Source organism: Oncorhynchus gorbuscha, unplaced genomic scaffold (genome assembly GCF_021184085.1).
Source record: "Oncorhynchus gorbuscha isolate QuinsamMale2020 ecotype Even-year unplaced genomic scaffold, OgorEven_v1.0 Un_scaffold_126:::fragment_4:::debris, whole genome shotgun sequence".
NCBI classification, from domain to species: Eukaryota; Metazoa; Chordata; class Actinopteri; order Salmoniformes; family Salmonidae; genus Oncorhynchus; species Oncorhynchus gorbuscha.
The window spans coordinates 301,368-325,000 of NW_025744568.1; the positions used below are offsets into that span (position 1 = coordinate 301,368).

General features: G+C 42.2%; 1 protein-coding gene across 1 annotated transcript in view; it reads right to left on the reverse strand.

The window, feature by feature from the left end:
* Positions 1–18,717, reverse strand: part of si:ch211-196i2.1 (collagen alpha-1(I) chain) — a 47,173-nt gene extending 28,456 nt beyond the window's left edge. The window contains exons 1-13 of the mRNA XM_046332288.1: positions 18,023–18,717; positions 14,038–14,073; positions 13,554–13,673; positions 12,413–12,451; positions 12,105–12,158; positions 11,056–11,109; positions 6,880–6,987; positions 4,105–4,158; positions 3,630–3,683; positions 3,298–3,342; positions 3,135–3,188; positions 2,974–3,018; positions 2,775–2,828 (exon numbers count right to left, since the gene is read on the reverse strand). Of these exons, the coding sequence (XP_046188244.1) occupies positions 2,775–2,828; positions 2,974–3,018; positions 3,135–3,188; positions 3,298–3,342; positions 3,630–3,683; positions 4,105–4,158; positions 6,880–6,987; positions 11,056–11,109; positions 12,105–12,158; positions 12,413–12,451; positions 13,554–13,673; positions 14,038–14,073; positions 18,023–18,658 (1,353 nt within the window). The 5' untranslated portion in view covers positions 18,659–18,717. The remainder of the gene's footprint in view (positions 1–2,774; positions 2,829–2,973; positions 3,019–3,134; positions 3,189–3,297; positions 3,343–3,629; positions 3,684–4,104; positions 4,159–6,879; positions 6,988–11,055; positions 11,110–12,104; positions 12,159–12,412; positions 12,452–13,553; positions 13,674–14,037; positions 14,074–18,022) is intronic.
* Between the last annotated feature and the right edge of the window lie 4,916 nt (positions 18,718–23,633).

Consider the following 23,633-nt stretch of genomic DNA (forward strand, 5'->3'; position numbering starts at 1 on the left):
ATGAAGAGCCTAGTTCTAGATAGAGAGTTCTTCCTGTAACCAAAGTGTTCTTCTATGGGGACAGATGAAGAGCCTAGTTCTAGATAGAGAGTTCTTCCTGTAACCAAAGTGTTCTTCTATGGGGACAGATGAAGAGCCTAGTTCTAGATAGAGAGTTCTTCCTGTAACCAAAGTGTTCTTCTATGGGGACAGATGAAGAGCCTTTGTTCTAGATAGAGAGTTCTTCCTGTAACCAAAGTGTTCTTCTATGGGGACAGATGAAGAGCCTAGTTCTAGATAGAGAGTTCTTCCTGTAACCAAAGTGTTCTTCTATGGGGACAGATGAAGAGCCTAGTTCTAGATAGAGAGTTCTTCCTGTAACCAAAGTGTTCTTCTATGGGGACAGATGAAGAGCCTAGTTCTAGATAGAGAGTTCTTCCTGTAACCAAAGTGTTCTTCTATGGGGACAGATGAAGAGCCTAGTTCTAGATAGAGAGTTCTTCCTGTAACCAAAGTGTTCTTCTATGGGGACAGATGAAGAGCCTAGTTCTAGATAGAGAGTTCTTCCTGTAACCAAAGTGTTCTTCTATGGGGACAGATGAAGAGCCTAGTTCTAGATAGAGAGTTCTTCCTGTAACCAAAGTGTTCTTCTATGGGGACAGATGAAGAGCCTAGTTCTAGATAGAGAGTTCTTCCTGTAACCAAAGTGTTCTTCTATGGGGACAGATGAAGAGCCTAGTTCTAGATAGAGAGTTCTTCCTGTAACCAAAGTGTTCTTCTATGGGGACAGATGAAGAGCCTAGTTCTAGATAGAGAGTTCTTCCTGTAACCAAAGTGTTCTTCTATGGGGACAGATGAAGAGCCTAGTTCTAGATAGAGAGTTCTTCCTGTAACCAAAGTGTTCTTCTATGGGGACAGATGAAGAGCCTAGTTCTAGATAGAGAGTTCTTCCTGTAACCAAAGTGTTCTTCTATGGGGACAGATGAAGAGCCTAGTTCTAGATAGAGAGTTCTTCCTGTAACCAAAGTGTTCTTCTATGGGGACAGATGAAGAGCCTAGTTCTAGATAGAGAGTTCTTCCTGTAACCAAAGTGTTCTTCTATGGGGACAGATGAAGAGCCTAGTTCTAGATAGAGAGTTCTTCCTGTAACCAAAGTGTTCTTCTATGGGGACAGATGAAGAGCCTAGTTCTAGATAGAGAGTTCTTCCTGTAACCAAAGTGTTCTTCTATGGGGACAGATGAAGAGCCTAGTTCTAGATAGAGAGTTCTTCCTGTAACCAAAGTGTTCTTCTATGGGGACAGATGAAGAGCCTAGTTCTAGATAGAGAGTTCTTCCTGTAACCAAAGTGTTCTTCTATGGGGACAGATGAAGAGCCTTTGTTCTAGATAGAGAGTTCTTCCTGTAACCAAAGTGTTCTTCTATGGGGACAGATGAAGGGCCTTTGTTCTAGATAGAGAGTTCTTCCTGTAACCAAAGTGTTCTTCTATGGGGACAGATGAAGAGCCTAGTTCTAGATAGAGAGTTCTTCCTGTAACCAAAGTGTTCTTCTATGGGGACAGATGAAGAGCCTAGTTCTAGATAGAGAGTTCTTCCTGTAACCAAAGTGTTCTTCTATGGGGACAGATGAAGAGCCTAGTTCTAGATAGAGAGTTCTTCCTGTAACCAAAGTGTTCTTCTATGGGGACAGATGAAGAGCCTAGTTCTAGATAGAGAGTTCTTCCTGTAACCAAAGTGTTCTTCTATGGGGACAGGTGAAGAGCCTAGTTCTAGATAGAGAGTTCTTCCTGTAACCAAAGTGTTCTTCTATGGGGACAGATGAAGAGCCTAGTTCTAGATAGAGAGTTCTTCCTGTAACCAAAGTGTTCTTCTATGGGGACAGATGAAGAACCTAGTTCTAGATAGAGAGTTCTTCCTGTAACCAAAGTGTTCTTCTATGGGGACAGATGAAGAGCCTAGTTCTAGATAGAGAGTTCTTCCTGTAACCAAAGTGTTCTTCTATGGGGACAGATGAAGAGCCTAGTTCTAGATAGAGAGTTCTTCCTGTAACCAAAGTGTTCTTCTATGGGGACAGATGAAGAGCCTAGTTCTAGATAGAGAGTTCTTCCTGTAACCAAAGTGTTCTTCTATGGGGACAGATGAAGAGCCTAGTTCTAGATAGAGAGTTCTTCCTGTAACCAAAGTGTTCTTCTATGGGGACAGATGAAGAGCCTAGTTCTAGATAGAGAGTTCTTACTGTAACCAAAGTGTTCTTCTATGGGGACAGATGAAGAGCCTAGTTCTAGATAGAGAGTTCTTCCTGTAACCAAAGTGTTCTTCTATGGGGACAGATGAAGAGCCTAGTTCTAGATAGAGAGTTCTTCCTGTAACCAAAGTGTTCTTCTATGGGGACAGATGAAGAGCCTAGTTCTAGATAGAGAGTTCTTCCTGTAACCAAAGTGTTCTTCTATGGGGACAGATGAAGAGCCTAGTTCTAGGTAGAGAGTTCTTCCTGTAACCAAAGTGTTCTTCTATGGGGACAGATGAAGAGCCTAGTTCTAGATAGAGAGTTCTTCCTGTAACCAAAGTGTTCTTCTATGGGGACAGATGAAGAGCCTAGTTCTAGATAGAGAGTTCTTCCTGTAACCAAAGTGTTCTTCTATGGGGACAGATGAAGAGCCTTTATTCTAGATAGCACATTTCTTTTTACGAGTGTACTCAGAAAGAGCTACCAATAAAATACAGTAGGTGCTAAGTTTATACATGATCTAAATTAATGGGAGGACCGTCGTCTCCTGGGATCAAAATGTAATCTCACTTTTGAGCCGTTAACTCCCTGAGCGCCGACAGAGCCTGTGAAACCAGCGGCTCCCTGCGCAAAACACAAATACACACACTGAGTGATATGATGTAGGGTGACTGACATACAGTAACATTTGGAATTGGGACCCATTAGAATACTGTGTGTTGGAATACATAGTAGGGAAAGTCCAGACTCCTGTTGCCTGTCTACTCACCATTGACCCAGGAGTCCCTGGAGGCCCATCAAACCCAGCCTCCCCCTGGAAAGTCACAAACACATGGACACAAGTTAATGACACACTCAACTTTAGTGATAAACACTAGCCAGTAAGTACCCGTTTATTTGTTTGTAGTATTGTTACTGTGGGTCACTCACATCAGGGCCGGGGAGCCCCTCTGGGCCAGTGGCCCCTCTGACTCCCTGAGGTCCCTGAAGAGAACACAGACACAGTAAACCTTTAGGGTTCTGGTCAAAAATAGTGCACTATAAAAGGGAATAGGGCGCTATTTGGTACGCATACGGTGAGAGAAACACTTACACGTGGACCAACAAAACTGCGACGGCCTGGTAAACCAATGGAGCCCTACAGGACAAACACAGATCAGATCCTCAGCTTTCAATTGAGAGGACTAATTCACACAAAAGTCATCAGCAACATGCATACTGAGCATTACAGGGATATGAGAAAAGAAAATCAAGATAAATGTAATGTAAACTGTACCAGAACAGTCAGATCTCATAGTACTTACTCTTACCACTAAGAGGCAGCATATTCAAAGTAATAATATTGACTGGTAAAGAATGGAGATCGATATAAGTCAGTCTGGTACTCTAGTAATTACGAAACAATCCTACTTCAGTCAAAATTACCTTCTCGCCTGGTTCTCCCATTCGGCCTCTTCGACCCTTTGCTCCAATAAGGCCCTATAGGGCATTATAAAGATCGTTAAAAACATTATACATACAGTACCAGTCAAGAGTTCGAACACACCTACTCATTCCAGAGGGTTTCTTTACTATTTTCTATATTGTAGAATATTGTAGGGTGGCTACTTTGAATAATCAAAAATCTAAAATATATTTCGATTTGTTTAACCCTTTTTGGTTACTACATGATTCCATATGTGTTATTTCATAGTTTTTATGTTTTCACTATTATTCTACAATGTAAAAAAAAAAGTAAAAATAAAGAAAAACCCTGGAATGAGTAGGTGTCCACACTTTTGACTGGTACTATATGTACTTCATAGAAAGGGTGAACGACTTATGCTCTTGATTAGTACTCTTCATTAGACCCATGTTTCAGAATTCATAATGCCAATGTTTCACTGTCCAACCCCCTTACCTCCTCCCCCTTTTCTCCCTTGGAACCGCCGTCTCCCCTGTACCCGAAGGGTCCCTAAGCAAAATGAGACAGCAATCATTGATATAATCAGATATATAGCATCCGAAATGACACCCTATTCCATATATAGTGCACTACTTAGGGAATGGGGCCCTTAAGACCCTGGTAGGGCTGTAGCCGCCACAAAAATGTTGTCAGCCGGTGATTGCCAAGCAAATAACTACTGGTCTTACGGCAATTGACTGTTAATTAACATAAACACATTTAGCTCCTTCAACACATTGCCTACAAGCTACTGATGAAGACATTTGGAACAACTACATTTAAAAAGGTCTAATAAATCCATGTAATATAGCCTACACCTACACCTACACCATAAATCCATGTAATATAGACTACACCTACACCTTCACCATAAATCCATGTAATATAGCCTACACCTACACCTTCACCATAAATCAATTATTTATTATAGACAGGTCTAAAGAAACATGATATGAAGAAAATGTAGTCTATTTCAGAAGAACAGAATAGTATACTGAGTTGTCCTTATGTTAGGCCCTGATCTGGCTACAATAGCTCATTTAGCAGACAAGATTTGCATAGAAATCCGTGCCATTATTTTATATAATTTTATAGTATGAAGAATACAATTGAAAAAAGCTGAATACAATAGAATGGATATTTTCTCCAAAGGATTTGAGGGACTGCGCTATTCTGTGTTGAGCGGTTAACAAAGAAATAGGTACTCCTATATGCTTCATTTAGAGTTCTTAATGTAACTTTAGTTCTTCGACAAACGTTGGGCTATATGTTTAGGTTTTTTAATACATTGTAAGGCTGCATGATATCACTCTAATGATGATTTGAAAAAAAGTTGCATGAAAGGCATGAGCTCTGCTTTGTTTTTTTGTGCAGGTTGTACACACTTCATCAGTCTCTCATTCACAATTTGACCAGTACTTGATAATGCCTTGAATTATCTGGCGAAATGTCTTTTGTGTGCCTGTAATGCCCCCTATAAAAATCCATGTCTTTTGTGTGCCTGTAATGCCCCCTATAAAAATCCATGTCTTTTGTGTGCCTGTAATGTCCCCTATAAAAATCCATGTCTTTTGCGGCCAGTGGCCATTGTGACCTTGAGCTGAATATAATAATTATAATTCCCTTCTCCCAGAGTGCCTCTCACTCACATGGCTCTGCATCACGTGATCAGGTCTTTCTCACAGGCTACAAGGGAAGACAGAAACATTGGGGACACAACTGCGCGGGTCATTATCCAATTCCGAGGTGCATATTGAAGATATTGGAAGAACAGTCCACGTTTACTTTTTGTCAGCCAACAAGATGAGAAGGACTTACGAACTGCAAAAGCACTAGCCTATATCAATCTACTATCCCCCATAGTACAAAAGTTGACCTATTCCATTGTGTGCGAGAAATACATATTCCAAACTTAATGTGGTGTTTGGAATAATACAACCACTAGCATCCAAAAACTTTTTTAAAGCAATGAGGCTGAAACAACAGATCAGAACGTTTAGCTTAAAATATTGATAAACTATCAGGATATTTCTTCACATTATAAGGACCGCAATGTGCACACGGCAGTAGGCTATAAGCTTGATTGTTCCATTAGGGGGAAAACACCATTATCAAAAGTGACCACAAATGTAATTATGCATGTAATGCTTTTATTATAAAAGTGCATTGCTATGGTGAAAATTATCTTCCCCAAACTTTAAACTCACACGCTGCTTATGAATGCCGGTTAGCCTCTACACTGCTCTACACTACTCTGTAAAGCAGATTATTCTGCTTAATTTTAAGACGTTATTTGGCCACTTTACAAACCTTATCAAAACATATAGGCCTATTGGCTAGGCTACATGAGGTGTGTGACTATGATTAGAAAAAGTCAACAACAAAAAAAGGCATTGTTTCTTGCCTTACGCTGGGCATCATTCACAAGTGATAATATATACTTCACAAATGATAGGCTAATATTGTCACCTATCAGACTATTGTTAATTTAACCTTGTCCTTACATATACTAAATAATATACAGTGCATTCGGGAAGTATTCAGACCCCTTGACATTTTCCACATTTTCTTACGTTACAGTAATATTCCAAAATTAATTCAATCAAATATGTTCCTCATCAATATACACACAAAAAAAGCAAAAAAAGTTTTTCGAAATGTTTGCAAATGTAAAAGAAAATTGGAAATGTCAAATGTACATAAGTATTCAGACCCTTTACTCAGTACTTTGTTGAAGCACCACTGGCAGCGATTACAGCTTCGAGTTTTCTTGGGTATGATGCTATCAGCTTGGCACACTTGTATTTGGGGAGTTTATCCCATTCTTCTCTGCAGATCCTCTCAAGCTCTCTCCTCCTCTTTTTAATAGAGGCCATCACTGTTTTAGAAATGTTGCGCAACATGAGGTCATGGGTTCTCATGAAGTGTTTGATTAGATTTTCAATTACATTTGCATTGATGTCAGAGTGATTAGAGGGATAATAGAGTGCTGAATACCAGGCAGTTAGCAAGTTTGTACAGTCAGCAGCATTAGAGCTTGGAAAAGCCTAATTACCGTGACTAAACGGTTTGATTGCCTTCATGACCCGTGGTAATATGGTCGAGTAACAGCCCAAGGCCCTGGTTATAATTATTGCACTAAATAGGGAATAGGGTGCTGTTGGAGGCTAGAATGGTTGTTTCTGAGAACAGAAAGTTATCACGTAATAAGTCACTGAGTGGTGCCCTCACCTGTTGCCCGGGATCACCCAACGTCCCAGGCTGACCGTCCTGCCCATTCGCTCCATCTTTCCCATGGAGCCCTGCTCTGCCCGCCATGCCATTTGGCCCCGGCTCACCCTGCAAAACAATCAGAGGCTGTGGACTGTGACAGAAACACCACCACCCAACCAGAGGCTGTGGATCTGTGAAAGAGACAACATCACCCAATCAGAGGCTGTGGATCAGTGACAGAGACACCACCACCCAATCAGAGGCTGTGTGGACCTGTGACAGTTAGGATGCATCCCAAGTGGCACCCTATTTCTATAGGGCACTGGTCAAAAGTAGTTCACTAAATAGGGAATAGGGTGCCATTTTGGGTGCAGAGAGGCTTTGCCGTGTTGTGTCTTAGCCTGTCAGAGACCTTAGCTGACTGAGCAGTAAAGTAAAGCACAGACGCTATGGCCTAACAAGATGGCCCACATCAAATACTGCTGAGATTTTGGGTACAGCTGTAAACACTTCCTCTCCCTCCCCAATACAAGACAATACGGTGTCTGGACTGTGTGGCACACACATGGCGTGGAGAATGGCTGTATTGTGTGTGTGTGAATGACCATTGTGGCAAGTCCTTCTCACTATTACAATTAGAACATCAAGGAGTTAGAATTCCTGGGGATAATAACTAAAGTGTCAATGTATGCCGATGACTGAAGTTTTTTCATAAGTCCGCAATCTAGATCCCTGTCTCATTGAAGATCTTGATCACTTTTCTAGCCTCTGTGGACGAAAACCTAATTATGACAAGTGTACCATATTAAGTATTGGATCGTTAAAAGGCACAGTGTTACACTACCTTGTAGGTTACCAATAAAATGAGGGGGGGGGCGAAGTAGACATACTTGGTATTCACAACTCAACAAAATATAAAGGAACTTACCAGAATTAATTTCGATAGAAAGTTTGCAAAAATAGATAAGATTCTGAAACCATGGAGAGGTAAATACTCATCTATTTGTGGAAAAATCTTATTGATTAACTCTTTGTTCCTAACACAGTTGACTTACTTACTAATGGGGCTTGCCAAGTCCAGACGACTCTTTTATTTACATCGTTTGAGCAAAGAATATTTCATTTTATTTGGAATGCTAAGACAGACGAAATTAAACGTCCCAATTTATACCATGAATATGAGTTTGGGGGGCTAGAATTATTAAATATTAAAGCTTTAAACCTCTCACTAAAAGCTTCAATAATACATACTGACTCTCTGTGGTCACTAAAGATTCCATACCACTTATAGTAAGAGTAGGGGTGTTAACCCCGGTGTCCTGGCTAAATTCCCAATCTGGCCCTCATACCATCATGACCACCTAATCCTCCCCAGCTTCCAATTGGTTCTTTCCTCTCTCCTGTAACTATTCCCCAGGTTGTTGCTGTGAATGCAAATGTGCTCTCAGTCAACTTTCCTGGTAAAATAAGGGGTAAATACATGAAATAAATGTACAATATCAATCACTGTTCAGGCCCAGAAATACAACACAGACTCCACACTGCTAACAGGTGTTTAAGCTTCCAGATTTGTACATGGTCTCCACCTGTTTGCAGAGCAGTGTTATTGATGACAAGGAGGTCTGAAGTCTAGCTTCTCATCCTCTTGATGAACTCTCAGTGTCAGGGTGTTGGGCAGGAATAGTGCAGGGTGTTGGGCAGGAATAGTGCAGGGTGTTGGGCAGGAATAGTGCAGGGTGTTGGGCAGGAATAGTGCAGGGTGTTGGGCAGGAATAGTGCAGGGTGTTGGGCAGGAATAGTGCAGGGTGTTGAGCAGGAATAGTGCAGGGTGTTGGGCAGGAATAGTGCAGGGTGTTGGGCAGGAATAGTGCCAGGGGGTTCATCAAATGGCACCCTATCCCCTATTTAGTGAACTACTTTTGACCAGGGCTCAAAAGGAATAGGGTAACATTTTACAGTGCCTTCAGAAAGTATTCAGACCCCTTGACCTTTGACACATTTTGTTACGTTACAGCCTTATTCTAAAATGTATTAAATAAATACAGTCTACACACAATACAGTCTACACGCAATACCCATCTGCAGTCTACACACAATACCCCATAATGACAAGGCAAAAACAGTTTCTAAGAAGTGTTAGCAAATGTATTAAAAATAAAAAACAGAAATACCTTATTTACAAATATTCAACCATTCAGACCTTTTGCTATGAGACTCGAAATTGAGTTCAGGTCATTCTGTTTCCATTGATCATCCTTGAGATGTTTCTACAACTTGGAGTCCACCTGTGGTAAATTCAATTGATTGGACATGATTTGGAAAGGCACACATCTGTCTATATAAAGGTCTCACAGTTGAAAGTGCATGTCAGAGCCATGAGGTCAAAGGAATTGTCCGTAGAGACAGGTTTGTGTCAAGGCATTTCTGCAGCATTGACGGTCCCCAAGAACACAGTGGCCTCCATCATTCTGCAGCATTGACGGTCCCCAAGAACACAGTGGCCTCCATCATTCTGCAGCATTGAAGGTCCCCAAGAACACAGTGGCCTCCATCATTCTGCAGCATTGACGGTCCCCAAGAACACAGTGGCCTCCATCATTCTGCAGCATTGAAGGTCCCCAAGAACACAGTGGCCTCCATCATTCTGCAGCATTGACGGTCCCCAAGAACACAGTGGCCTCCATCATTCTGCAGCATTGACGGTCCCCAAGAACACAGTGGGCTCCATCATTCTGCAGCATTGAAGGTCCCCAAGAACACAGTGGGCTCCATCATTCTGCAGCATTGACGGTCCCCAAGAACACAGTGGCCTCCATCATTCTGCAGCATTGACGGTCCCCAAGAACACAGTGGCCTCCATCATTCTGCAGCATTGACGGTCCCCAAGAACACAGTGGCCTCCATCATTCTGCAGCATTGAAGGTCCCCAAGAACACAGTGGCCTCCATCATTCTTAAATGGATGAAGTTTGGAACCACTCGGCCAAACTGAGCAGTCGGGGGAGAAGGTTCTTGGTCAGGGAGGTGACCAAGAACCCGATGGTCACTCTGACAAAGCTCCAGAGTTCCTCTGTGGAGATGGGAGAACCTTCCAGAAGAACAACCAATCAGGCCTTTATGGTAGAGTGATCAGAAGGAAGCCACTCCTCAGTAAAAGGAACATGACATCCTGCTTGGAGTTTGCCAAAAGGCCAATTAAGGACTCTCAGACCATGAGCAACAACATTCTCTGGTCTGATGAAACCACGATTGAACTATTCGGCCTAAATGCCAAGCGTCACATCTGGAGGAAACCTGGCACCATCCCTACGGTGAAGCATGGTGGTGGCAGCATCATGCTGTGGGGGTGTTTTTCAGCGGCAGGGACTGGGAGACTAGTTAGGATCGAGGCAAAGGTGAACGGAGCAAAGTACAGATGAAAAACCCATCCAATCTGACAGAACTTGAGAGGATCTGCAGAGAAGAATGGGAAAAAACTCTCCAAATACAGGTGTGCCAAGCTTGTGGCGTCATACCCAAGAAGACGCGAGGCTGTAATCACGGCCAAAGACGCATCAACAAAGTACTGAGGAAAGGGTCTGAATAGTAATACAGATGTAATATTTCAAAATGTCTAAAAACTAGTTTTGCTTTGTCATTATGGGGTATTGTTTGTAGATTGACGAGGGAAAAACGTTGAAAGTTCTTTTTTTAGAATAAGGCTGGAACGTAAACATTGTTGGAAAAAGTAATGGGGTCTGAATGCTTTCTGAATGCACTGTAGGATGCAGCCTTGGTTTGATAACAGAATGGCCCGCATACTCTATATGATCCTAATTACCACTTTACTCTATATGATCCTAATTACCACTTTACTCTATATGATCCTAATTACCACTTTACTCTATATGATCCTAATTACCACTTTACTCTATATGATCCTAATTACCACTTTACTCTATATGATCCTAATTACCACTTTACTCTATATGATCCTAATTACCACTATACTCTATATGATCCTAATTACCACTATACTCTATATGATCCTAATTACCACTATACTCTATATGATCCTAATTACCACTTTACTCTATATGATCCTAATTACCACTATACCGACAACGTTTAGATCCAGAAGTCCTTCGTTCCAAATACAGTGTGCAGACTTTTCTGTATTTTTTCATCCTTTATGTACCCTGTCATTAGTACTTACCATTTCTCCCATTACTCCTGGAGGCCCTCGTTGGCCAGGATCACCTGTTGGCCCCTGGGTGAGATGTGAGAAGAGACGAATAGATAGAGAGATAGAGACAGTCAGATAGGGACAGATCAGACAAACGTTTAACTCACAACACAGAGGTCAAACAGTATAAATAAATCAAATCAAAATCAAATTTTATTTGTCACATACACATGGTTAGCAGATGTTAATGCGAGTGTAGCGAAATGCTTTTGCTTCTAGTTCCGACAATGCAGTGATAACCAACAAGTAATCTAACTAACAATTCCAAAACTACTGTCTTATACACAGTGTAAGGGGATAAGGAACATGAGTGATGGTACAGAGCAGCATACAGTAGATGGTATCGAGTACAGTATATACATATGAGATGAGTGTGTAGACAAAGTAAACAAAGTGGCATAGTTAAAGTGGCTAGTGATACATGTGTTACATAAGGATGCAGTCGATGATGTAGAGTACAGTATATACATATTAAAGGGACAAACACTTTTGCTGAGTGTGTACTCTAGAGAGAGAGAGAGAGAGAGAGAGAGAGAGAGAGAGAGAGAGAGAGAGAGAGAGAGAGCTATAGAGAGAGAGAGGGAGAGAGAGAAAGAGACAGAGAGAGAGAGAGAGAGAGAAGAGACAGAGAGAGAGAGAGAGAGAGAGAGAGAGAGAGAGAGAGAGAGAGAGAGAGAGAGAGAGAGAGAGAGAGAGAGAGAGAGAGAGAGAGAGAGAGAGAGAGAGAGAGAGAGAGAGAGAGAGAGAGAGAGAGAGAGAGAGAGAGAGAGAGAGAGAGAGAGAGAGAGAGAGAGAGAGAGAGAGAGAGAGAGAGAGAGAGACAGAGACAGAGAGAGAGAGAGAGAGAGAGAGAGAGAGAGAGAGAGAGAGAGAGAGAGAGAGAGAGAGAGAATTATCAGGCGTTCATCTCAACTACATCATGTCATGTAAACCAGTATTCATGGTATACTACCCAGATGATGAGACTCTTCACCACACCTAATGTAGGACCAAATATGCAGGGAAGGGGTCTCACTCACCTGTGGGCCTGGCTTCCCCATCTCCCCAGCTGGTCCTGGGGGTCCCTGCTCCCTCTGCAAGCAAACAGAGAACAGAATAGTCTCAGGAAGAACCATAACGCACCCTGCTGTATTCTATGACCCGTATACTGTATAAGACCCTAAGTGTGTTCCAAATGACACCCTATTCCTGTTATAGTGCAGTATTTTTGTCCAGGACCCATATGGCTCTGGTCGAAAGTAATGCACTATATAGGGAATAGGGGGCCATTTGGGATGCATTCCCAGCCAGTCTAGTCCCAGTCATGGGAGCGATGCCCATTACTTACAGGCCAGCCAGCGCTGAGCAACTGGTAGAAAGAGGTTTGCTGGAAGAAACATGGAGACATGGCAGATTATTTCAAGTATCAGAATTAGGTTAATGTAAAAAAAGGTTAATGTATATGGATTTACATAACAAAAATGTTGAATTAATGCCTATGTTCCATCATTCATATCATTGCCATATTAAAGGGACATTTCACTCATAAATTAAAGTGCCAATGTCTTCAGATGCTTTCACGACATTGGTCGTGAACTGTAGATCCAGCTCTACGCCTGAATCCCAAATGTCAAATTTCTTGGTTTTTCCTTCTTTTATTCAGTGCCATATCCTCTCAGAACAAAGCACTGGTGCTAAAATAAAACCTATTTTCGTCATCCTCACTCAACAGATACCGCAGCACAGTATCAGTTCAAAGCCCAGTGTAACAAATCGCCCATCACTACCTTATTCTTACACCGCATCTTTATTCAATAAAGTCCATGTAGTTTTCCATCGCGCTGATCATCGTGCCGTATTACACAGCCTGCAGCTGTGTTCAGACTCAGAGCAGGCAGGAAGATCAAACTGATGAGGGATGGCTGGAGCACGGGCTCACACACACACCAACAGTGTGGGGTCAAAGACTGTACAGCTAATCTGGGAAAACCTCTGGGTAAAAATAGAGTTGCAAAATTCAGGTAACGTTTCCCAAATTCCCAGGATTTCCAGAAATCAAAAACATTTTCCAGAAATAACTGGGAATTTAGGGAATGTTACCCGGATTTTGCAACCCTACACAGGCAGTCTATAGGTTCAGAGCATTAGACTGTATGTCCCCTTGGAGTTGGGGTACGGCTAAGGTGGGAGTCGGGGAGAGGTTGTGTTACAGCTGGGGTTTGGGATTTAGGGGTGGAGTTGAGGTGGAGTTGGGGAGAGGTTGTGTTACAGCTAGGGTTTGGGATTTAGGGGTGGAGTTGAGGTGGAGTTGGGGAGAGGTTGTGTCACAGCTGGGGGTTGGGATTTAGGGGTGGAGTTGAGGTGTAACAGATTTCAGTTGGGTTTGGAGTGAGGTTCAGCTTCAGGTTAGCGAGATAGGGTGACATTGGGGTAGGATTCAGGGTGACGTTGGGGTAGGATTCCGGGTGAAATGAGGGTCGTCAACTCACCTGAAAAGTAGCCCACTCCTCAACAGTGTTCTTCCACAGGTAGAAAGAAGGCAGGCCAGGTGGGCCGGGGGGGCCTGGATCCCCCTGTCGCCCTGCACGCCCCTCAGACCCCAGCTGGCCCTGTAAGAAATATAATAGGTATTAGTTACAATATCTACACCTAGAATAAACTGAAATGATACAGTCAGTCCTATTGGACTGTGAGAGGAAACAAATGTACAGGAAGACTTGGAGTCAAAGAGAGGCAGCAGAGGCTAGGGGTTTACAACTGTAAACACATTCATTATTATCTGTACTTCAGTCGTAACAGAAAAAAAATCTGCTCACGCTCTGATCCGATTGCAAATCCATAATTTTGTAGGACACAGTAAAGGTGCATTGAAATGTGAGGAGGTCAAGCAGACTAACCCAGCATATAATCATAGGCCATCATGTCATCGATTAAAATCACCTCAAGCCATTCCAAAACGTCAACTCCTCTTACCTTGTCACCTTTGAACCCACGCAAGCCAGCAAAACCCTGGAGAACGTAAACAACAACAGAGAGAGAGAGAGAGAGAGAGAGAGAGAGAGAGAGAGAGAGAGAGAGAGAGAGAGAGAGAGAGAGAGCGAGAGAGAGAGAGAGAGAGAGAGAGAGAGAGAGAGAGAGATCAGTCATAGAGCCCATTGCCCTTTATGGTTGTGAGGTCTGGGGTCCGCTCACCAACCAAGACTTCACAAAATGGGACAAACACCAAATTGAGACTCTGCACGCAGAATTCTGTGAAAATATCCTCCGTGTACAACGTAAAACACCAAATAATGCATGCAGAGCAGAATTAGGCCGATGCCCACTAATTATCAAAATCCAAAAAGAGCCGTTAAATTCTACAACCACCTAAAAGGAAGCGATTCACAAACCTTCCATAACAAAGCCATCACCTACAGAGAGATGAACCTGGAGAAGAGTCCCCTAAGCAAGCTGGTCCTGGGGCTCTGTTCACAAACACAAACACATCCTACAGAGCCCCAGGACAACAGCACAATTAGACCCAACCAAATCATGAGAAAACAAAAAGATAATTACTTAACACATTGGAAAGAATTAACAAAAAAACAGAGCAAACTAGAATGCTATTTGGCCCTACACAGAGAGTACACAGCGGCAGAATACCTGACCACTGTGACTGACCCAAAATTAAGGAAAGCTTTGACTATGTACAGACTCAGTGAGCATAGCCTTGCTATTGAGAAAGGCCGCCGTAGGCAGACATGGCTCTCAAGAGAAGACAGGCTATGTGCTCACTGCCCACAAAATGAGGTGGAAACTGAGCTGCACTTCCTAACCTCCTGCCCAATGTATGACCATATTAGAGAGACATATTTCCCCCAGATCACACAGATCCACAAAGAATTCGAAAACAAATCCAATTTTGAAAAACTCCCATATCTTTTGGGTGAAATTCCACAGTGTGCCATCACAGCAGCAAGATTTGTGACCTGTTGCCACGAGAAAAGGGCAACCAGTGAAGAACAAACACCATTGTAAATACAACCCATATTTATGCTTATTCATTTTATCTTGTGTCCTTTAACTATTTGTACATTGTATATATATATATGACATTTGTAATGTCTTTACTGTTTTTAAACTTCTGTATGTGTAATGTTTACTGTTAATTTTTGTTGTTTTTCACTTTATATATTCACTTTGTATGTTGTCTACCTCACTTGCTTTGGCAATGTTAACACATGTTTCCCATGCCAATAAAGCCCTTGAATTGAATTGAAAATTGAATTGAGAGATCACAGAACATTCATTCAAGTTAATTCAGGGACAGCCCTCTCAACTTCTCATATAGTTCCTGTATCATACAATCAAATGTGATGTAACCGATGCCCTAGTAAGCTCAAGCACAACAACAAACAACACATTGATCCTCAAATCCTACCAAATAGGTTACAACATCCGCCCTGTCCAGTATTAACAGACTGAGTAAAGGGTCTGAATAATTATGTAATTATGAAATATATATTTTTATATAAATTAGCTAAACTTTCTAAACACCTGTTTTAGCTTCGTCATTATGGTGTATTGTGCTCAGATTGATGAGAACATTTTAAAAATGTAATCATTTTAGAATAAGGCTGTAACCTAACAAAATGTGGAAAAGCCAAGGGGTCTGAATACTTTCCGAAGGCTCTGTGGGTCACATCATGTCAGCATGAGTCCGTAAAGCTTAGATAACACAGAAGATTTACATGCAACAAGGACATGAAATGTCATCTACGTCAGGGGCTAAAGCCAGACCAGCTTCACCTATCATTGTCACACACACACACACACACACACACACACACACACACACACACACACACACACACACACACACACACACACACACACACACACACACACACACACACACACACACACACACACACACACACACACACACACACACACACACACACACCACAGGCCTGACATACAGCATGTTGTCAGTGAGTACAACAACCTGGGGTTGATTATTAATATTTGTTTTATTACAATGTGTCTGTTAAGTAAATATATTGAATCGAGCCCGTGGCCCCATCATTGCGAAGTGTAAAGCCATGGGTGGCCTACCATTTAAATGTTTTATTAAACTGTTTCATTCATTGGTGCTACCTATTACTACGGTACTTGTGCTGCAGCAATATGGGGGCACCAAAATTATACTTGTGCTAACACTGTTTTTAACCATGCCTGCAGATTTGATCTCGGTGTAGGTAAATACATGACAAATGCTTCTATTCAAGGCTGGGAAACCATATGGCATCACCAGTCGCTATATATATATGTTTATATTGGCAGATGAAAGTCATATGAACATCTATGTAAAAGTGTTTTTTTTTAATACGGCTTGTGATGCTTGCTACTGCAAATATTATTTGTTCATATACCATGTCAAAGTCTTTTATTACTTCATCCATATGACTCGACACCGATACAGACAAAGTGTCCTCTAGAAATGAACGCAGTACTTTTGAATCAGCACTTTTAGAGAGCAATGAACTAAAAATGTTACTAGCGGATAAACAAACCTGAAAGTAAAACTGTGCAACTACTGCCTTTTCAAATGCACTTTAGGGATATAATTTGATGTTAAATCCAAGCAATATAGAAGCACGTTTGTCAAATTTAGATGTCAAATGGCCCCCTCTCGCTATCGAGACTGGGCGATACACATATAGATAAATGTGTATGTAGTTTTTGTAACTCTGGTTCCATTGATACGTAAGCTCATGCCTATATTAGATATATATATATATATTATAGATACTGTGGTTATGAATGAAATTACGGATGATCTTTGTTTGTCAGCTGTCCAGCCAAAATGAGCATTTTAACGGTCTTGATGATGTTATCAGGTAACTATAATGTAAATGCCTGTGCCAAAGCCTGCCATCTTATCCTCCAACGGAGACATTTTTACTGCCTTATTATTAGTGCTATTGTCCTTTAATCCACTGTATACATGTATATAGATGACAGTACCAGTCAAAGGTTTGGACACATCTTCTCATTCAAGGGTTTTTCTTCATTTGTTCTATTTTATACATTGTAGAATAATAGTGAAGACATCAAAACTATGAAATAACACACATGGAACCATGTAGGAACCAACATTTTTTTAAACAAATCAAATGATATTTTCGCTGTCATCAAGGCAGAGTGGGCAAAGCTGTCCACAAGGCAAAGGGTGGCTACTTTGAAAAAAATCTCAAATATAAAATATATTTTTTGATTTGTTTAACACTTTTTTGGTTTCTACACGATTCCATATGTGTTATTTCATAGCTTAGAAAATAGTACAAATAAAGAAAAAACCCTGGAATGAGTACGTGTTGCCAAACTTTTGACTGGTACTGTATGTCTGTACTATTATAGATGACACTTGTACCATGTTTCACCATGAGCGTCTCAAAACTCAATCTGTATTTCGTATTATTGTATCATTGTTCAAACTCTAAACTCTACATCACCATGGCCAGGAGCCCATGAGACCATAATGTATTCTTGCTTTACAGGAGAAGGTGCTTCATCACTGCAGTCTTCCCGACTGCAGAGCCTTTTACTCTTCATTCATGTTCTCTACAGCCGGGATTAATCACAGTAATGGTGTCGAGTGATCCCAGGCCTTTATAACAGACAGATAGCCAGGCTGAAGCTCCAGGACCAAGCCAGACGGGGCCAGATGTTGCTCCATCTGGGTCTGGTTCTGAAGGATCTAAGTGGTCCGGTCGGTCTGGCATTGTTTGACCAGGCAAACCTCTGATTGGGCCGGATAGCAGAGCTTCATGCCCCCTCCACCAATTAAAGAGGCTTGTTGATGTGATTGCTGTGACTAATGCGGTAATGAAGGCATTGACACTTGGTGCCAATTTGGAACTGTGGAGTTGCTAATGTGAAGAGAGGAATATGAAAAATATCAGAAGACACTTACCTCCTTTCCTGCGGGCCCCATTCTGCCTGGGGGCCCTCTCTCGACCCTATACATCTGACCATCAGAGCCCAGAACCAGGTCCCCTTCTCTGGATACGATGGTCACAGTGCCTGAGCGCTCTGGTCCTCCTTCCACAGTGATAGCACAGTCAGGGTTTGTGTCAGGTTGGGTGGGGATGTGTGTGGTGGGTCTCCTCTCCTCAGTGACAGCTTCCATAGGGGTGGCAGGGGGCACTGAGGTGGGGGCGAGGGCGGTCTGTGAGGGGGTCTGGGGCCCCTCCACCTCCTGCCTCAACAGGTTAAAGTCTGGGTGCTCCGGGTCCAGGGGGGTCTTTATTGGAGTCTTAACAATGGAAGGCTTCTTCGATGAAGACACAGGATCCAAATCAATAATGATGTCATCCGAGGGTTTCCCGGGAAACAGGCCAATGCCCTTCCCTCCAGAGTCTGCCGTCTTCTTGTCCGTGGTGATGTTCTCGTCCAGGAGTTTGGAGGAGGGCTCAGGCTTGCCCTCATGGCTGTCCTTAGGGCCCTGCCTGCTGGGTTTCCACTGAGGATTAAGGTGTCCTCCGTGGAGATTTGGATCAGCCAGGTCTGTGTCTTCGTCCACCACAAAGACGTCTCCTCGTCCCACCATACCTTTCTGGTGGGGACCCCATGTCCCGTCCCCACGCCGACTCCCAGTCTGCCCAAACACATCCTATGGAGACACAACACAAACACAATTTATGTATTGTGGTGCTGAATAGGAATATACACTGAGAGTACAAAACAGTAAATTGAGTCGCACCCACTTTTGCCCCCCCATTTGGACCCCCTTTTGCCCTTGGTGTCCTTTGGCTGGTGGACCATTCTTGATACACATGGGAAACTGTTGACCGTGAAAAGCCCACCAGCATTGCAGATCTTGACATACTCAAACCGGTGCAACTGGCACCTACTACCATACCCCATTCAAAGGCGCTTAAATATTTGGTCTTTTTTGTCTATTTACCCTCTGAATGAGACACATACACAATCCATACCTCAATTGTCTCAAGGCTTAAAAATATATATATATTTTTTACCTGTCTCCTCCCCTTCATCTACACTGATTGGAGTGGATTTAACAAGTTACATCAATAAGGGCTCATGGCTTTCACCTGGATTCACCCGGTCAATCTATGCTTTGTACACTCAGTGTATGAGATCATAGGTTGTTAGCAATTAATGTTATTCTTCAATAACACAAACTCCAAAGCAAATCAGGGGAGAAGGACAAATCATAGATGTTATGCTGGGAGGTAGATGTTCAGTCTCCCCTGTCCTCAGCTTTTCTCCACAAAGAACAGGATGCCATTTATTACCCCCCACCATAGCCTGGGGTTGACCAATCAGAAGTTCTTGCAGTACAACTGGGCCAATGGCCAAATAACAAGTGAAACATAGCACATGTATCACATGTAGCTCTGAGTTCAGGACTGACATTCCACAGATTCTAAACAGCTGTTGAACTGAAACCCAACTCCTATTTACATTGACAATTCCCTATTGACCATTAGTACTATATTTAGTTTAGTACTCTCGTCCTCTCATCCTCTGTGTTGTGTAAATGTCTTCAAAATATTCTTATACCCCCCCTAGACCATTTAAAAAATAAATATAGTTCAAATGTCTTTTTAGAAAACAATAGAAAACATGAGAAAATAGACCGAATTAAAAACATTAGCAGTAAGCATAAAATAACTTACGTTAAACACCTTGCATTTCTATAAAACACAAAGGGCATATTTTACTTGCTGTTGCAATAAGAAATAGATTTCACACAAAGTTATAGAAAAGAGGTATTAACAGGTGTGATACCCCATCTGAGAGAGCACGGTTCGGTACAGCACCAAGGACAGTTACCACAATCATGAGGCTTGGTGTGATGATGAAGACCCTTATGATCCCCACCACATTATGGTGAACACCACTGACACCCATCTCCAAAAAGACAAGGTTGATGAATCTTACGATCTTCCCCTATCACGTAACTGTCGGATTTAAGCAGACAAACATCGGGCAATAGCACACTTGATGACCTGGATGAGGATGAGAGAAATAACCACATCTCCCACTATTGGAAGTATCATGCTCACCAAAAACCTTCCCCATGTACCGAATGTGGAAGACAACCACATGATTAAACCTAAATCATCTGGATTGTAAATCCTGACATTTATAGCGCCCCCAGTCCTAATCTTCTGGATTAGTTATTTCCTCAAGAATGATCAGGGATGTAAGTACAGCATTAGGCACCAATAACAGCACATGTACCCCCTTGTGCGGACAGAAGATAATCAAGGGCCAAACGATTTTGCATCGCCACAGTCCGAATGACAGCCAGTGATTAACTCAAGACTCTCAACTGCTCTATTAGCAAAGATTTCACAAACAGTTAGCCATATTAATAACTTCCCGGGCTATTTTAAAAACACCATATGAGGGAATCGCAAAGAATCTCCTCGTTTCTGTATTCACACGTTTATGACAGTGTGAAAAATGGGAATTCACAGAACGTCTTACATTGGGTACTACATATCCCAAATAACACAATCCCTTGCCACAACTTTGGTAAACAGGAATAGGCATATGATCCACAGATGAAGTAAGTCCCATTAGGAGCTATCATACCATTATTGATGATGGCATAAAAAGTAATCATAGTGCCTTTACTGAGAGTCAATTCAACAGACATTAGACATTCCGCAACCTTAGTACTGTCACAGGCAGGTAGGTCTGTTGTCTGATCACACTTACTCTGTCCTACTTTGACAAACGCGCCCCCCGCACCTATCTGATTCAGAAGGGTTGGGTTAAATGCGGAAGACACATTTCAATTGAAGGCAGTTAGTTGTACAACTGACTAGGTATCCCCCTTTCCCATTCCTGTTAAGCTCTTCTGACTCCACTATGATTTACTGAGGGAGGGGGGAGAATAGACAGACATACCGGTCTGAAACCCGGGATACCGATTACCTGCATTATACCCTAACACACATACACTTGCACAGAAAAACAAACAGAGGGAGGAAGAGAGGGGTTGGTGCCAGAGGAGAAGGATAGAGTGAGAGACACAGCCATCCTGATAGCCCTCCTGACAATCCCCCACACCCACTGAGAACAGACCTTCAAGTTTGAGGACCAAGTAGGTTAATTAACCCAGCCACATAATAGTACACTCAGGTACAAACGACCTGAGAGCACAGCAGGAATGGGTCACCACAGCACTCAAGGGAGTGATTGAAAAAGCTTCTTCTACTTTCCCCAATGCACAAGTGGTTATATCCACACCGCTACCACGAAAGACTTCCACCCTGCTACCATACAGCAGGTAAACACAAGTACCCCCCCCCCCCCCCGGACCTACACCAAACCTAAGAAAGGAATTGAGAAACCTATCCAACCAAAAACATAGAGACCCAGAAAACCTGGGTCTAAGCCTTCACTATGGTGAATCACTAAAACAATACAGGAATACACTACAGAAAAAGAAGGAACAGCACGTCAGAAATCAGCTCAATGTAAATGAAGAATCCATAGTCTCTAACCACTTCTGGGAAAATTGGAAAAAAATAAAAAACAACAAAATGAAGCATTATCTATCCAAAATGGAGATGTATGTATAAACCACTTGTCCAATCTTTTTGGCTCTATAACAAAGAACAAACAGCAAAAACAAATATATGATCAAATACAAATCTTAGAATCAACTATTAAAGACTACTATTATAGAATGAGCAACCCACTGGATTCTCCAATTACCTTGAATTAACAAGAGGACAAAATAAAAACCCTCCAACCCAAAAAGGCCTGTGGTGTTGATGGTATCCTCAATGAAATTATAAAATATGCAGACAACAAATTCCAATTAGCTACACTAAAACTCTTTAACATCATCCTTATTCTGATCACCCCAATCTACAAATGTGGACACAAATTTGACCCCAATAACTACTGTGGGATATGCGTCAACAGCAACCTTGGGAAAATTCTCTGCATTATCATTAACAGCAGACTTGTACATTTCCTCAGTGAAAACAATGTACTGAGAAAATGTGAAATTGACTTTTTACCAAATTATCGTACGACAGACCACATATTCACCCTGAACACCCTAATTGACAAACAAACAAACCAAAATAGTGCTTTGTTGATTTCAAAAAGCCTTAGAGTCAATTTGGCATGAGGGTCTGCTATACAAATTTTTCAGTTTTTGATATGTTAAAAAAGTTTGAAATACCCAATAAATGTCGTTCCACTTCATGATTGTGTCCCACTTGTTGTTGATTCTTCACAAAAAAATACAGTTTTATATCTTTATGTTTGAAGCCTGAAATGTGGCAAAAGGTCGCAAAGTTCAAGGGGGCCGAATACTTTCGCAAGGCACTGTATATTCATAGTCCAAATAGCATGGTTCTGAACTGTAGATTCCAGCATCAATCTTCATTGGACCAATAGAAATTAATAATAGTTTGGTATGTTTCATATCTGTCCCCCCCCCCCCCCACTCCTGTTGCTCTCATCTTCTTGCTCGTGTACTGAGGACATATATGTTTTGCATAAGATATGGGAAATACACTGACTTCAGCACCAGTATCTAGTAACAAAAAAATCTACTGCAAAAGAGTTTGTTTAAAAAATAAATACATTTTTTGCCCTTTTTTCTCCCTAATTTCGTGGTATCCAATTGGTAGTAGTTACAGTCTTGTCTCATAGCTGCAACTCCCATACGGACTCGGGAGAGAGGCGAAGTTCGAGAGCCATGCATCCTCCGAAACACAACCCAACCAAGCCGCACTGCTTCTTGACACAATGCACATCCAACCCGGAAGCCAGCCGCACCAATGTGTCAGAGGAAACACCGTATACCTGGTGACCTGGTCAGCGTGCACTGCGCCCGGCCCGCCACAGGAGTCGCTAGTGTGCGATGAGACAAGGATATCCCTGCCGGCCAAACCCTCCCTAACCCGGACGACGCTGGGCCAATTGTGCGCCGCCCTATCGGCCTTCCGGTCGCGGCCGGCTGCGACAGAGCCTGCGCTCAAACCCAGAATCTCTGGTGGCACAGCTAGCACTGCGATGCAGTGCCTTAGACCACTGATCCACCCGGGAGGCATTACTGCAAAATTGTTAACCATAATGTTCACATATATTCCATCCGATTTCATATGTACACCAGCTGAGATGGCACGTAAGAGGGAGTCTGTTAGTTTACCTCCACAGCATCCAGCAAACTCTGCTGCCGAGTCGGAGAGAGCTTTTTAATTTCTGCCCAAGCATTGTCGTTGGGGCTGTTGTCTTGATTCCATTTTCCCTTAGACAGACCCTTCTTCTCCTGGCCACTTCTCATAAAAGCACATTTTCTTTTCCGGCATTCTCGTTGCCAGTGACCAGAAATTCCGCAACAATGACATACACCAGGTTTCTTTTTTACTGAACGAATAATGTTGTTGGTTTCACGTGGAACCTGCACAACTCTGATACTCACGTCTCGTGGATGCTTAAACGTTTTTGACCATTCATCCAGATGTTGATTTATGTGTGATTACGGTCTCTAGAAGTTTATCTTTACTTCATTTTACAGCCTG